The 13554-nt window shown below is 49.3% G+C and overlaps 1 protein-coding gene and 1 long non-coding RNA gene across 4 annotated transcripts in view; one reads left to right on the plus strand and one right to left on the minus strand.

The window, feature by feature from the left end:
* Positions 1-436: 436 nt before the first annotated feature.
* LOC128930435 (uncharacterized) lies at positions 437-2771 on the plus strand. Its single transcript, XR_008478471.2, has 2 exons — positions 437-572; positions 2654-2771. It is a non-coding gene; the product is annotated as an uncharacterized LOC128930435 (long non-coding RNA).
* A 6996-nt stretch (positions 2772-9767) lies between these two features.
* Positions 9768-13554, minus strand: part of ELAVL1 (ELAV like RNA binding protein 1) — a 44849-nt gene continuing 41062 nt past the window's right edge. For all 3 annotated transcript variants that reach the window (XM_035285402.3, XM_035285401.3, XM_035285400.3), the window contains exon 6: positions 9768-11304. In XM_035285402.3, the coding sequence (XP_035141293.1) occupies positions 10980-11304 (325 nt within the window). In that variant the 3' untranslated portion in view covers positions 9768-10979. The remainder of the gene's footprint in view (positions 11305-13554) is intronic.

Here is a 13554-nt window from a genome sequence, read left to right on the forward strand (position 1 = left end):
TGGTGAAACCCCGTCTCTACTGAAAATACAAAAATTAGCTGGGCATGGTGGCGCGCACCTGTGGTCCCAGCTACTTGGGAGGCTGAGGCAGGAGAATCGCTTGAACCCGGGAATCGGAGGTTGCAGTGAGCCGAGATCGTGCCACTGCACTCCAGCCTGAGAGTGAGACTCCATCTCAAAAATAAATAAATAAATAAAAATTTAAAAAGCAGCAGAGATTAGGACACAGACACACACAGAGGGACGACCATGAGAAGACACGAGAAGACAGCCATCTACAAGTCAAGGAGAGAGGCCTCAGAAGACACGGACCCTGCCGTCACCTTTATCTCAAACTTCTAGCCTCCAGGACTGTGAGACAATGCACTTCTGTGACTGAAGCCATGCAGCCTGGGTGCTCTGTTAACTGCAGGCAGAGCCAACCCATGCAGGTGCCCCTCAGCCTCCTTCCTCTGGCTCACAGCCCCTACCCACTCACACTGGCTACTGCCCGCAGGTCCCTGCCATCTGTCTGCCTTCTGCCTGGCCTTTCCACCCAGTGGACTCCTCCATCTCCAGTTCTCCTTCTCGAGGTATAATTATAGCTGCTGGCACTAGTGCCTACCACCACTGTGCCAAAGCGTCTGCCTGGCCTTTGGAGGCTGTATCTTATTTAACCTGGCAGCCCCGGGAGACAGGGATTATCATTAGCTCTCTTATACCAATGCAATGCAGCACCCAAGGCTTCCCGAGCAGAAGGGGGTTGCCCAGGGCCACGCTGCTAGCATACAAAAGAGAATCTGTCAGCTGGGCATGGTGGCACATGCCTGTGGTCCCAGCTACTTGGAAGCTGAAGTGGGAGGAGTGATTGAGCCCAGGCATTCGAGGCTGCAGTGAGCTGTGATTGCACCACTGCACTCTCACCTGGGCAACAGAGGGAGACCCTGTCTCAAAAATTAATGTAAAAGCCAGGCATTGGCCGGGCACGGTGGTTTCACACCTGTAATCTCAGCACTTTGGGAGGCCAAGGTGGGTGGATCACAAGGTCAGGAGATTGAGACTATCTGGCTAACATGGTGAAACCCCATCTCTACTAAAAATACAAAAAATTAGCCTGGTGTGGTGGCATGCACCTGTAATTCCAACTGCTCGGGAGGCTGAGGCAGGAGAATTGCTTGAACCTGGGAGGCAGAGGTTGCAGTGAGCCAAGACCATGCCACTGCACTCCAGCCTGGGTGACGGAGTTAGACTGGCTAGGAAAAAAAAAAAAGCCAGGTGCAGTGGCTAACACCTGTAATCCCAGCACTCTAGGAGGCTAAGGCAGGTGGATCACAAGGTCAGGAGTTCAAGACTAGCCTGGCCAACATGGCGAAACCCCATCTCTACTAAAAATACAAAAATTAGCCAGTCATGGTGGTAGACACCTGTAATCCCAGTTACTCGGGAGGCTGAGGAACAAGAATCGCTTGAACCCAGGAGGCAGAGATTGCAGCGAGCCAAGATTGCGCCACTGCACTGCAGCTGGGCAACAGAGCGAGACTCCATCTCAAAATAAATAAATAAAACAAAATAAGGGCTGGGCGCGGTGGTGGCTCAAGCCTGTAATCCCAGCACTTTGGGAGGCCGAGGCGGGTGGATCACGAGGTCAAGAGATTGAGACCATCCTGGTCAACATGGTGAAACCCCGTCTCTACTAAAAATACAAAAAATTAGCTGGGCATGGTGGCACGTGCCTGTAATCCCAGCTACTCAAAAGGCTGAGGCAGGAGAATTGCCTGAACCCAGGAGGCGGAGGTTGTGGTGAGCCGAGATCGTGCCATTGTACTCCAGCTTGGGTAACAAGAGCGAAACTCAGTCTCAAAAAAAAAAAAATAGGGTGTGGTGGCATGTACCTGTAGTCCCATGTACTTGGGAGGCTGAGGTAGGAGGATCTCTTGAGCCTGGGAAGTCAAGGCTGCAGTGAGCTATGATGACATCCACTCTAGCCTGGGCGACACAATGTGAGACTCTGTCTCTACAAAAATTTCAAAAAGTGGCTGTGGCCAAGGTGTCATTTCCTCCCACTTGGATTCCAGACTTTCCAAGTGGAATCCCTATGGGGGGTTTGGGCATCTCTCTTTAGAGGCCCCAGGTCCATTATAGCACCTCACCTGGCTTTTTTTTTTTTTTAATGGAGTCTTGCTCTGTCACCCAGGCTAGACAGAGTACAGTGGCATGATCTGGGCTCACTACATCCTCCACCTCCCAGGTTCAAGTGATTCTCCTGCCCCAGCCTCCTGAGTAGCTGGGATTACAGGCATGTGCCACCACGCTCAGCTAATTTTTGTGTTTTTAGTAGAGATGGGGTTTTCACAATGTTGGCCAGGCTGGTCTTGAGCTCCTGAGCTCAAGTGATCAGCCCACCTTAGCTTCCCAAAGTGCTGGGATTACAGGCATGAACCACCGTGCCCGGCCTCATTTTTACACTTTTTGTAGAGACAGGGTTTCAGCATGTTGGCCAGGCTCTCTAACTCCTGAGCTCAAGTGATCTGCCCGCCTCAGCCTCCTAAAGGGCTGGGATCCCAGGCGTGAGTCACCGTGTCCGGCCGCTATGATGTGATTACTGTGTATCGCATGCCTGTATCAACATATGTCCTGTAGCCAGTGAGTATATTCACCTATTATGTACCCACAGATTTTGAACTCCTGAGCTCAAGCGATCCTCCCGCCTCGTACCAGCTCTCAGGGCAAGTTGCCGGAAAGTCCTCAGGCTCTGTCCACCCACCCCCAATAAAAACACACTCATGTCATGACTCGGCTCACAAACTGTGGTTTTCTGGACAGTGCAGGTGTCTACGTTTCTTCTTCTCTTCCAGAAATCCTTTTACATTGTGCTAAGAAATTACTGAGGTTGAAACACACACACAAAGCCCATGGGAAAAAGGATGCAGGCCTCAGACCCTCAACCTTGAAGGGAGCAAGGAAAATAGCCCTCACAGAGGCAGGGGTCCGGAGGGTCTGGTGGAGCTTGAGCATCCACCGCCAGGCACAGGGCCCTCACTCGGGGCTGGGCCTTTCGGGCCCTGAATATTGCAGTGAGGCGGGGATCAGAAACCATCTCTTCTCCTTGGAGGGGCTTGAGGGGAGATTTCCTTGCTTGCTTTGCAGTGGCTGCAAGAACTGTGGCGAGAGCTTGGGGGTGTCCAGGACTCTCTGGTGTCTGACCCTGAGCCCATAGGCCCCTTGTGCCCCTGCAGGTCGTGCAGGCAGTACTCAGCCTCCTGCTCACCCTCAACTTCCCACCCATCTAAACCTTGAAAGTTCAGAGGCACAAAACTAAGGGGGCGGCCGAAAGCCATGATGCTCTACGCCAAACTAAGAAAATGACTGCCAGCACAGCGTGTGCTTTCCAATCCGCCGAGTTCCGCGGTCTCATCTGTGAAATGGGTGCATGAGGTCAAGTACTGTGTAAAGCAAAAAGCTAACATTAGCCATCGCATCCTTCCTGGCACAATGTTACTCCCCTAAATACCCTGCCCCCGCTGCTCAGAGCACCCTGAAACTCTGCTCCCCTACTGTGTGGGGTAGGGGTTCCCAGTCTGCTCTCCCTGTTGCTCAGTGGGTGGGTCCTCATAGGTTGGCCCACCTGGGTGGGGTAGAACATTTTTAAGTCCTTAACCTGGGACCAATGCTCTCTTGCCCACAGGGCTGTTGCGAGATTTCAAGGTGGCTTCCCAGCCCAGAGAGGTGGCTCATGCCTGTAATCCCAGCACTATGGGAGGCCAAGGTGGATCACCTGAGGTCAGGAGTTTGAGACCAGCCTGGCCAATATGATGAACTAGAGATGGGTCTCTACTAAAAACACAAAAATTAGCCGGGTGTGGTGGCACATGCCTGTAATCACAGCTACTTGGGAAGCTGAGGCAGAAATGCTTGAACCTGGGAGGTGGAGGTTGCAGTGAGCCAAGATTGTGCCACTGCACTGCCTGGGCGACAGAGCAAGACTCCATCTCAAAAAAATAAAAAAAAAAATGGCTTCCTGAAGTCATTATGGCAGAGGACCCAGGGCAGCAGAGGGTCAAAGGTCTCTTTGCTGCACCCCCCCACCCCCGCCAATAAAGACACTCTCACGTCACAACTCAGCTCTCGTATTACTAAACACAAACTGTGGCTCTCCGGGACAATGCAGGTCTGTTTCTTCTTCTCTTCCAGAAACCCTTTTAAATTGTGCTAAAAAAAAATGATTGAGGTTGAAACACACACACAAAACCCAAGGACAAGAGGATGCAGGCCTCAGACCCTTGACCTTGAAGGGAGCAATGAAACTGGCCCCCATAGAGTCGAGCGTCTGGAGAGGTCTGGTGGAATGCAAGCGTTGCCCGCCATGCATGGGAGGCCTCGCTTAGGGCTGGGGCCTCTCGGGCTCTGAATTCTGGGGTGAGTTGGGGATTGGAAGTCATCCCTGGAGCAGAGGGGTAGATGGGGACTGTCAGGTTTCATTAAGGTTCGTCTCACAAATGAGACTCTCCTAAATTTATTGCTTCTCAAGGTGAGTCTCTGACCCTGGCATCACCAGGGAGAAACAGGTTTTCAGGCCAGGCGTGGTGGCTCGTGCCTGTAATCCTAGCACACCCAGCACTCTGAGGAGATCACCTGAGGCCAGCCTGGCCAACATGGGGAAACCCTGTCTCTACTAAAAATACAAAAATTAGCTGGGTGTGGTGGTGTGGGCCTGTAATCCCAGCTACTTAGGAGGCTGAGGCCGAAACTGCTTGGGCCAGGCAGGCAGAGGTTGTGGTGAGCTGACTTGTGCCAGTGCACTCCAATCTGGGCAACAGAGCAAGACTCTGTCTTAAAAAAAAAAAGCCGAGGGGCCGGGCGCGGTGGCTCACGCCTGTAATCCCAGCACTTTGGGAGGCCGAGATGGGTGGATCGTGAGGTCAAGAGATCGAGACCATCCTGGTCAACATGGCAAAACCCCGTCTCTACTAAAAATACAAAAAATTAGCTGGGCATGGTGGTGCGTGCCTGTAATCCCAGCTACTCAGGAGGCTGAGGCAGGCGAATTGCCTGAACCCAGGAGGCGGAGGATGCAGTGAGCCGAGATTGCGCCATTGCACTCCAGCCTGGGTAACAAGAGCAAAACTCCATCTCAAAAAAAAGCCGAATCTCCTTTGAAATGATGCTCCCCTGGGGGAGGCAGATGCATTCTTAATTTGGGGAGGTGCAGACACCCAGACCCTTTCTCCTGGGTTTACAGGTTGGTCAGGAGATCCACTAGCCTGAGCCTGAAAGTTCCAGGAGCCCCAGCCGTTGGCTCCTGGGGTCTGAACACCAGAAGGATGGCCCTGCGTGCCCTCTGGCTGGAAGACAGCCCTGGCCCTTTGGCCCCAGGTGGTGTCGGACAACACAGGGTTTTCCCAGAAGTCGAGGGATCATTTAGCCATGTCTGGAAGAGAAGATGAATGCACACCCACCAGACGCACACATAATAAACTAGCAACTTGAAAACAGGCTCCGTAAATGCCTTCTGAGAGGCCCACCCGCAGGCTGATGTTAGCTCAGCTCTCTGGGTGCTGAACGTGACCACCTTGTCCTTCTGATTATTGGTAGCAGCTGTCACCATCCCTACTTGATCTCATTTTCCTGAGGATCTGGAGGGGGTGGGTAGCGTGGACCCATCTCACAGAGGGGAGAGCAGAGACTTGGGGAGCCAGGGACTTTCCCCATGTTGCACACGAGGGAGTGGTGGCAGAGCCAGGATTCAAACCTGGACTCTCCAACCTTGAGACCCCTTTGCTTGTAACCATTCCCACCCCCCAGGAGATCAGTCTCACAGAGGGGACACTCCAGATGGCCCCAGGGCTCAGGAGTAACCCAACTGTGGTTCCACATACAGACGGGGGAAGAGGCAGGATCCTCAGGTCACTGGTGGGGAAGCGCTGGAGTGGGAAGCAGATGGAGGGGGGCCATACCCAGGGGCCACTCACTGGGCCCACTGACCTGTGAACCTGGAGAAGAGGGGCAATGGGTCTTGGGGGAGAAGAGGAAATATTTGGGTGGGAGCTGAAGGGCCAGGGGTGAGCTGGCACAGGGCACACCTGCATTGGGCTTCCCCTGGAGGGGTCAGCTGTCTTCAGGCTCCACCTCCTGGGGCCTGGCCCAGCCTTACCTTGGAGGAAAGAGGTCCCCTGACCCCTGGCACTCTATTACTGGGCTGTGGGCTGCTCACAAGTCACACACCATCACCCCTACACCAGCACATCTCAATGATCCCACTTCATTTATTACCAAAATATCACAGAATTCCAGTCATAGTTAACATACAGCGTTTAACACAAACCTGATCCCTGTAGAAAGAACTGAGTATCTGGACAATTGAGTCGTTTGGAACCAAAAGCCACGCCCCAAACCGCATCACTCCATACTTCAAAAATACGCTTTTTTGAGAGCTTTGGAAACTGAATTAAAATGTCTACACAGCTATGAACAATTGTTTAATAAAACTTTTTCATGTTTCCATTACATGTAAATATATCAATTTGGCATCTCTATAAAAACTCTGAAAATGGTGCAAAAGTTTCATTCTCTTTGAGAAAGCCATTGACAAAAAATATTCACACTTCACTAAAATTTTGAAAAATGGTCTTCTTTCAAAGCTTCTTTATTAATCTGAAGTCTTCTGGGTTATCAAAATCTAGGTTTGCTTTTTCCTCCTAAAACACTAAGGAACATTTATTCACAAGGATTTAAAAAAAAATAAAAAGGCAATGGGGTGATGGAAAACTGATAAGGGGTTTTGTTTTTTTTTCTGAAAATAATTTAAAAAGCTTAAAAGTTACATAAGCATCTTCAAAAGAACACAATGGGATTCATTTTATTGTTGACTTTTGGACACCAGTGTCAGACTTTATTGAAAACAAACCCATGTAAAAACAAAGTTAAAATGAAAAATGGCACCTGAAAAATAAATTATTTTATATAAAACAAATCAATAACTTAAAACACACTAATATACAAAAAGTCTAACCATCTACTGTACAACATGGGAATCGTTTGAGAGCCTCCCCCTCCCCCAAAGCAAGTCACTGTAAACGGAACATCACGTGGTCATGGTCAAAGAGGTGGCCCCAAACCAACGGAAAAGGCTTCCCTTCTGATGAAAGAAAAATCCAGTCCTGTCAAAGTCTCCGTTAGCCTACCTTAGGTACTGGCAGTGACTTACAAGCGAGAAAAAGAAAAAAGTTTTTTAAATGGCCAAGAAAAAAACCCCTGAATTATGTCACTGAAAGGTTGTAGAAAAATAGGATACGGTCATTAGAGGTCAGGGGAAAATCAAAAGGTTTGGAAACGTGAACCCTGCCTGGGATTCAAAATTCAGGTTCTATTGCCATTGTTAAGAATGTGCCAATTGCCAATGCCACTTAAAAGAAAGCACTTGTGACTTCAGGGCTGTCTTGGGAAGTTTGGGGACAGGATCCCCCCCAGCCCCAGAGTCTGCTGAACCCTGGGGATTCTCTCCTAAGGAGCTGTAGGTGAGGTAGGTCAGGGGAAGATGGGAGGGGATTGAAGTCAAGGGGTGAGTGGAAAAGATGGAGGATAGAGGCCTTCTGTCAGCTGAAATTCTTATTCTCTTTTCATCCAATCATAGGAAGGCTGTGAAAAGCACATGGGGCTGAATCTGATGTGAAATGTAACAGCTGAAGGATGTCAATTTCAATTTTCAAGTCCGATGCCGGACTGGGTAGGTCATGTCTTTCCAATGCCTGGTGGACAAATGGCACCAGTTTGGAAGCAAACCGGGTAGAGGAATTGCCACTAACCGTCTTCGGGTGCTTCTGTTTCTCTGATCCAGCAGGGACCCCCAGGGCTGCCGGCTCCAAAGGGCCGGCCTTGGCTCCCAGCAGCAGCACAGTTCAGTTCCTGGAGGCTGGGTCTCCAAGACTAAGGCCAAGTGCAGACTCTCAAGAGGTTAAGGCAGCTGCCCGTGGCCAGGGAAAAGGGAAAGGCTCACCTTCCAGGAGAAGGTGGCGGAACCCACCCAGCACCACCCACGGGTGGGCCCCCAAGGAAGCCCATAAATTTCAGGATATTCACGCATGATGGTGGCTGGGGAGGAGGCTCAGCACCCGGGAGGGAAATCAGTCACAGAGCTGCGACTAGAGGCACAGCCAGCACATAAAACTGTGGCTTGGCAAATTACACTGGAAATGAAGTAATGGCAGAGCCAAGGGGAACAAGGGAGAATTCATTTAGAAACAGGTTCATAAATTCAGAGCTGTGTGGGGTCTAACTACCAGAAGTTACACAGGTCAAAAGAGAATTCAATCAAAGCCTCTTTGGTATTTACCAAACCAGATTTTTGATATAAATGAACATTATCTACTCTGAACGCTTTTTCATCAAAATTCCCAAACAAAAGGAGAGCACTCATTTTTGCTAAATACAAATACGACTGATCTATGTAAAATGTTCTAACAAATGGTTTCTTTTGGGTTGTGCCTTTTAAGAAAAGGGGTCTCCCCTTTGCAAATAGGCCTTGGTAAGATGTAATGCACTTTGAGGACACAGGGCCAGCAACTAGAACCTCGATGGGAATGAAGATTGCTTTTCAGCAGTGACAGTTCAAAAGCTAAATCCTTCCACAAGCTTGTTACTCCCAAAGAAATGCATTGTTTTTGTTTGTTTTTAGCTAGAAGGCTGTTCAGACAGCGGAGACCACATGAAATGAGAATTTCCTGAACTGAGAAACTTCAGGGAACTTTCAAAGGCTCATACATGTCACAGTTTCTTCTCACCTGTCCCAGCATCAGAACAATGGATAGGATTCAGACAAAAGGGAGCGAGGAAAGAAGCTGAGGTGCTGGCTACAGGCCCGTCATCATTTTCACGGTTGAAGCTTAAGACAGAGTTCTCTATTGAACGCTAGCTATAGGCATGTGGGGAGTGAGACTTGAGGATGAGTTTCAGAAGCGGGAATCCCACCTTCCATCAGAAGATGTTGGCCTGGGGAAACCTGAAAGGCTTATTTTTCCAGGAAAACATTCTGGTCCCAGGGTGGAGAGTGCTCTGGGGCAACAGAGCAGCAACCCTCTTTTGTGTTGAATCCAGGCAAACAGGCCTTGGCTCTGGCTTTTCCTGAGTATCTGGGATTCTGTGGGAGGAAGGAGGTCCTCCGTGGCACCAGGCCGACTTTTATGAGACAGGGCCTGGGTATGGATGGCAACATTGTCAATTTGCAAGGATCGTGCACACAGCCCCTCAGTAAAAGATCAGGGAAAGGGGAGGGGACGGGCATCCTCAATTGTACAGGCGCCTCTCAAGATGCTGACCTGCTCTGGGGATGGCGGTGCCTGCCTATTGCTCAGTTTCCCACTTCAATAAATAAATAGACATAAATAAACAGATAAATACAGCCGTCATCTCATGATAGCAGTTACTAAAAAAAAACAGCCTAATGTCACGTTTTAGTCTTGCGTCAAGGTTAAAAACTGCTGGTACTAAGTTATCCTGTTTTTGATTCTCTCTGTATACTAGTTATTTATAAAAACCAGATCCCAGTCCTGAGGAGTTTTGGGAGATCTGGCTCTGGCTATCTCACAGGCTTTCTCTTTTACCCTTCCTCCGGGCTCCCGGTTTAAAAGCCACTAGTCTGTGACTGCACATTCCTGCGTCACAAATTCAGAAATGCTTTTGCTTGAGGCAAGTATCGGTTTCTTAAGATCTTATGACTCCTCCCTGAATGTTGGGCCGTCTGCACCTTCCCTAACCAAAAAGAAAGAAAAGGTAAAATAAAAAACAAAACAAAATTCGAGCAAAACAAAATCAAATTTAATGGTCTTAAATGCAAAAGTAAAAACAAACAAAAAACACAAAAAAGCAAAAGAAAATTAACAGAACAGAACAACCCAAAATGTCAAGGCAGTTATGAAGAGAACTTTGAGGGTTAATCTTTAAAACTACAAATCAAAGGTTTTGGTTAATAGATAACTGGCAAGAAGTAAGTACTTTTCTGCTGAGTGTTCATACAAAAGCAAAATTTCAAAACAAAATCCGACTAAAATAGAAAAAGGTCTAAGCGCTCACGAGAAGGGATGCGAGAAATACAATGCTCAAATGTTTCTGTGTTATTAAAATACAGAGCCATCTTACGCCTCCAAGCTATGTTAAATGCTCTTAGAAATGGGAGAAATGGTCGTGAACAAGAGTATCCAATGTGGGGGGCGCCATGCATGCAATGTGTGGACAGAAACTCGGGGCGTCAGAGTAGCAACACATCTTCAGGCGTGCCTGGAGCTTAGATCTGACTCTGGAATATACTGGAGTTTCCCTGAAACTCTTTGGTCCGTTCCCATTGGTGCCTGGGCTTACAAAACACGTTTGTGTCCTTCTCTGGAGGGCCTGGCCCGGCATGTGGCCCCAGCCCCAGTGGTGGCCCACACTGGACGGGCCCGCTGCCATTCCCAGGACCACTCGGCAGAGCCCGGGACAGAGTGAGCAGGAGGTGGCAACGGGACCTGCTTGGAGAAGCAACTTCCTGTCAACCAAAGCATACACATTGCTTAAAATGGTGAAGCGGTTGAGAAAACGCACACTCAGCATCTGTCTAACATCTTTAGATTCAAAACTAAAACTAAAAGGTGATTTTTTTTTTTTTTGCTACCCGGTCTGTGGAGACACTGAATGAAACGCGTGTTAGACAGTCTTAGAGGTTAAAGCATGCTTCAGGTTCACCACCATCCAGAGGGACTGGTTAGTCAATGCAGTTCTACTTAGATTTCTGTTTAATAGATACCTTAAAGGAAATAACTTACGAAACTTAAGATTGGTCTAACATTGTGGGATTTCAAACATTTGAACATGTCGGTTGCATCCCAGAGTATAAAAACCTTCTCACTTCTCATTCAGACAAAGACAAACACTTGTGAAAACTGGCGCAAAATGAGTTGTACACTAACAAGAAAAGTTTCAACGCCTTCACTCTTAATTATCTATTCCGTACAAAAAAAAGCATGAGCGAGTTATTTGTGGGACTTGTTGGTTTTGAAGGAAACCTGTAAGATCTTGTCCCCCAGGCGGTAGCCATTCAGGCTGGCTATGGCCATCGCGGCTTCTTCATAGTTTGTCATGGTCACAAAGCCAAACCCTTTGCACTTGTTGGTGTTGAAGTCGCGGATCACTTTCACATTGGTGACGGCGCCAAAGGGCCCAAACATCTGCCAGAGGATCCCCTCGTCGGCGTCCTGCCCCAGGTTGTAGATGAAAATGCACCAGCCTGAAGAGGCGTTTCCGGGCACGTTGACGCCAGAGAGCCCGCTCATGTGATCGACACCCATGGGGGAGAACCTGGCGAACAGAGAGCACAGTGTCAGGCCAAGGTTGGTGCAGGTGTCCTGGGGATGGGGCTTGGCCTGGATGCAGGCTGACCATGGCCGCTGGGCCCCTTCCCGCTCTGCGCGGCCACGAGGTGCTCACGGTCGAGACACTGCATGGGTCAAAACCATGACGTTTTTAAACTGGGAAGAATTAAATATGGTAGTGGAGGGTGGGACCCTGTTCTGTGAGGAGCTGACTTGAGAGGCTGGCTGGTGTCCTCCACTCTTCCCACTGTGTATGTGGGGGGGGTCTGTTTAGTGGCTTCTGCAGCTGCCCACAGTTTAGATGATGGGCACTTCTCCTGGTTCTTTTTTTTTGAGATGGAGTTTCACTCTGTCATCAGGCTGGAGTGTAGTGGTTCGATCTTGGCTCACTGCAACCCTCACCTCCCAGGTTTTAAGCGATTCTGCCTTAGCCTCCCAAATAGCCGGGATCACAGGCATGTGGCACCATGCTGGGCTAATTTTTTGTATTTTAGGAGAGATGGGATTTCACCATGGTGGCCAGGCTGGTCTTCATCTCTTGACCTCGCGATCTGCCCACCTCGGCCTCCCTAAGTGCTGGGATTATAGGTGTGAGCCACCAGGCCTGGCCTCCTGGTCCTTCTTTGAGGGTAAAAATACTCTAACAGCCTCAGCTGTCCCTGGAGGAAACTCTTCGCGTACTGTGAGGGTGCGTGCAGGGACTGGAGAACTCCTTTTTCCAAATTTTGCACCTTCCCCTCATCATGACCCACCCCCAAGGGTTCACAGTCCAGTGGTCTCTGGTTAGAGTACATCTATGCCACAACCACTGCAGGCATAAGAATTCATTCCCAAGCACCAGGCAACCAACCTTCTGTAGCTGGGGCCCAACATCCCATGAGGGCCAGGGGCCAAACCACTGAGGGCTGAGAACTCAAGGGACAAGGATGGGCTCTGGGACGCCAGCAGCTGCAGGCTCACCAAACTTGACCACACACATGGGGCTCTTTCCACAGCAATACTTTTATTCACATAAAAAACACCAGGCATGGTGGCTCAAGCCTAGAATCCCAAAACTTTGGGAGGCCAAGGCAGGAGGATCACTTGAGAGCAGGAGTTTGAGACCAGCCTGGGCAACACAGAGAGACCTCATCTCTAGGAAAACAACAACAAAACCTCAGAAAACTGAAACTCAACTAAAATAAAGCCTTCTGAAAATGTATAGATGATGCGATAAGGATTAAGGTAGATGACAACAGTTCCTAAAGCCATGCTGCCCTCTACAACTTTCTCAAATTACAAAACTAAAGGTCTGAGGGTCAGCTTGGGAATATCTGAGTACCAGCATCTGTGAAGCCACACGATGCATGCAGAGAAGCATTGCCTGTTCCAAAATAAAACTGGGCTTCAGGCTGTGGCCCTGTCAGCCAAGTGCAGCCCCTTCAGGCCCCATCTGGGGTCAGCGAATGCCTTCAAGTGTCATTAAACAGATTCACCTTCTCGACAAACATGAGAAGACACCAGCCCCCAAGGGACAGCTCACTAGCCCAAGGATGATTTTCTTTCTTTTTTTTTTGAGACAGGGCCTCACTATGTTGTCCAGTCTGATCTCAAACTCTGAGGCTCAAGTCATCCTCCTGCCTCCTGAGTAGCTGGGACCACAGGTACGTGCCACCATGCTGGGCTAATTTTTATATTTCTTTGTAGAGTCAAGGTCTCACTATGTCGTCCAGGCTGGTCTCAAATTCCTCGGCTCAAGTGACCCTCCTACCTAGGCCTCCCAAAGTGTTGGGGTTACAGGCTGAGTCAACACACCCAGCATTCTCAGAAATTACTCTTGTTGGTAGTTTCTCTCCTGCTGATTTCTTCGGTCTTGACAGTCATAAATCTTTACCCCTCTTTTCCTCCAACCCCAATTCTTTTCCATCCCTTACCTCTGGGCTTTTCCAGACGTGATAGGAACTGACTGTAGACTGCCTGCTGTCTGGGTCTTTCTTCCTCCTCTTCTCTCAACCTCCTGTGGCAAATCTTCTCTTCTTTCCCTCCGGGCTCTCCTGTCCTTCCCGCTTCCTTCTATCACTTTGTCTCGGTGGTTGCCCTGTCACTCACTTTCCTGCTAGACCAGAAATGTCTGCTCCTCTGCTTTCCCCTTTCTTTTCTCATTCTCATTACTGGGACCAAAGTCCTGCGTCTCCTCCTCCAACCTTCCCTGTTTTCCTTCTAGGCTAAGGAATAGTTCACCCAATGCCACCACCCA

The sequence above is a fragment of the Callithrix jacchus genome, chromosome 22, assembly GCF_049354715.1.
Source record: "Callithrix jacchus isolate 240 chromosome 22, calJac240_pri, whole genome shotgun sequence".
NCBI classification, from domain to species: domain Eukaryota; kingdom Metazoa; phylum Chordata; class Mammalia; order Primates; family Cebidae; genus Callithrix; species Callithrix jacchus.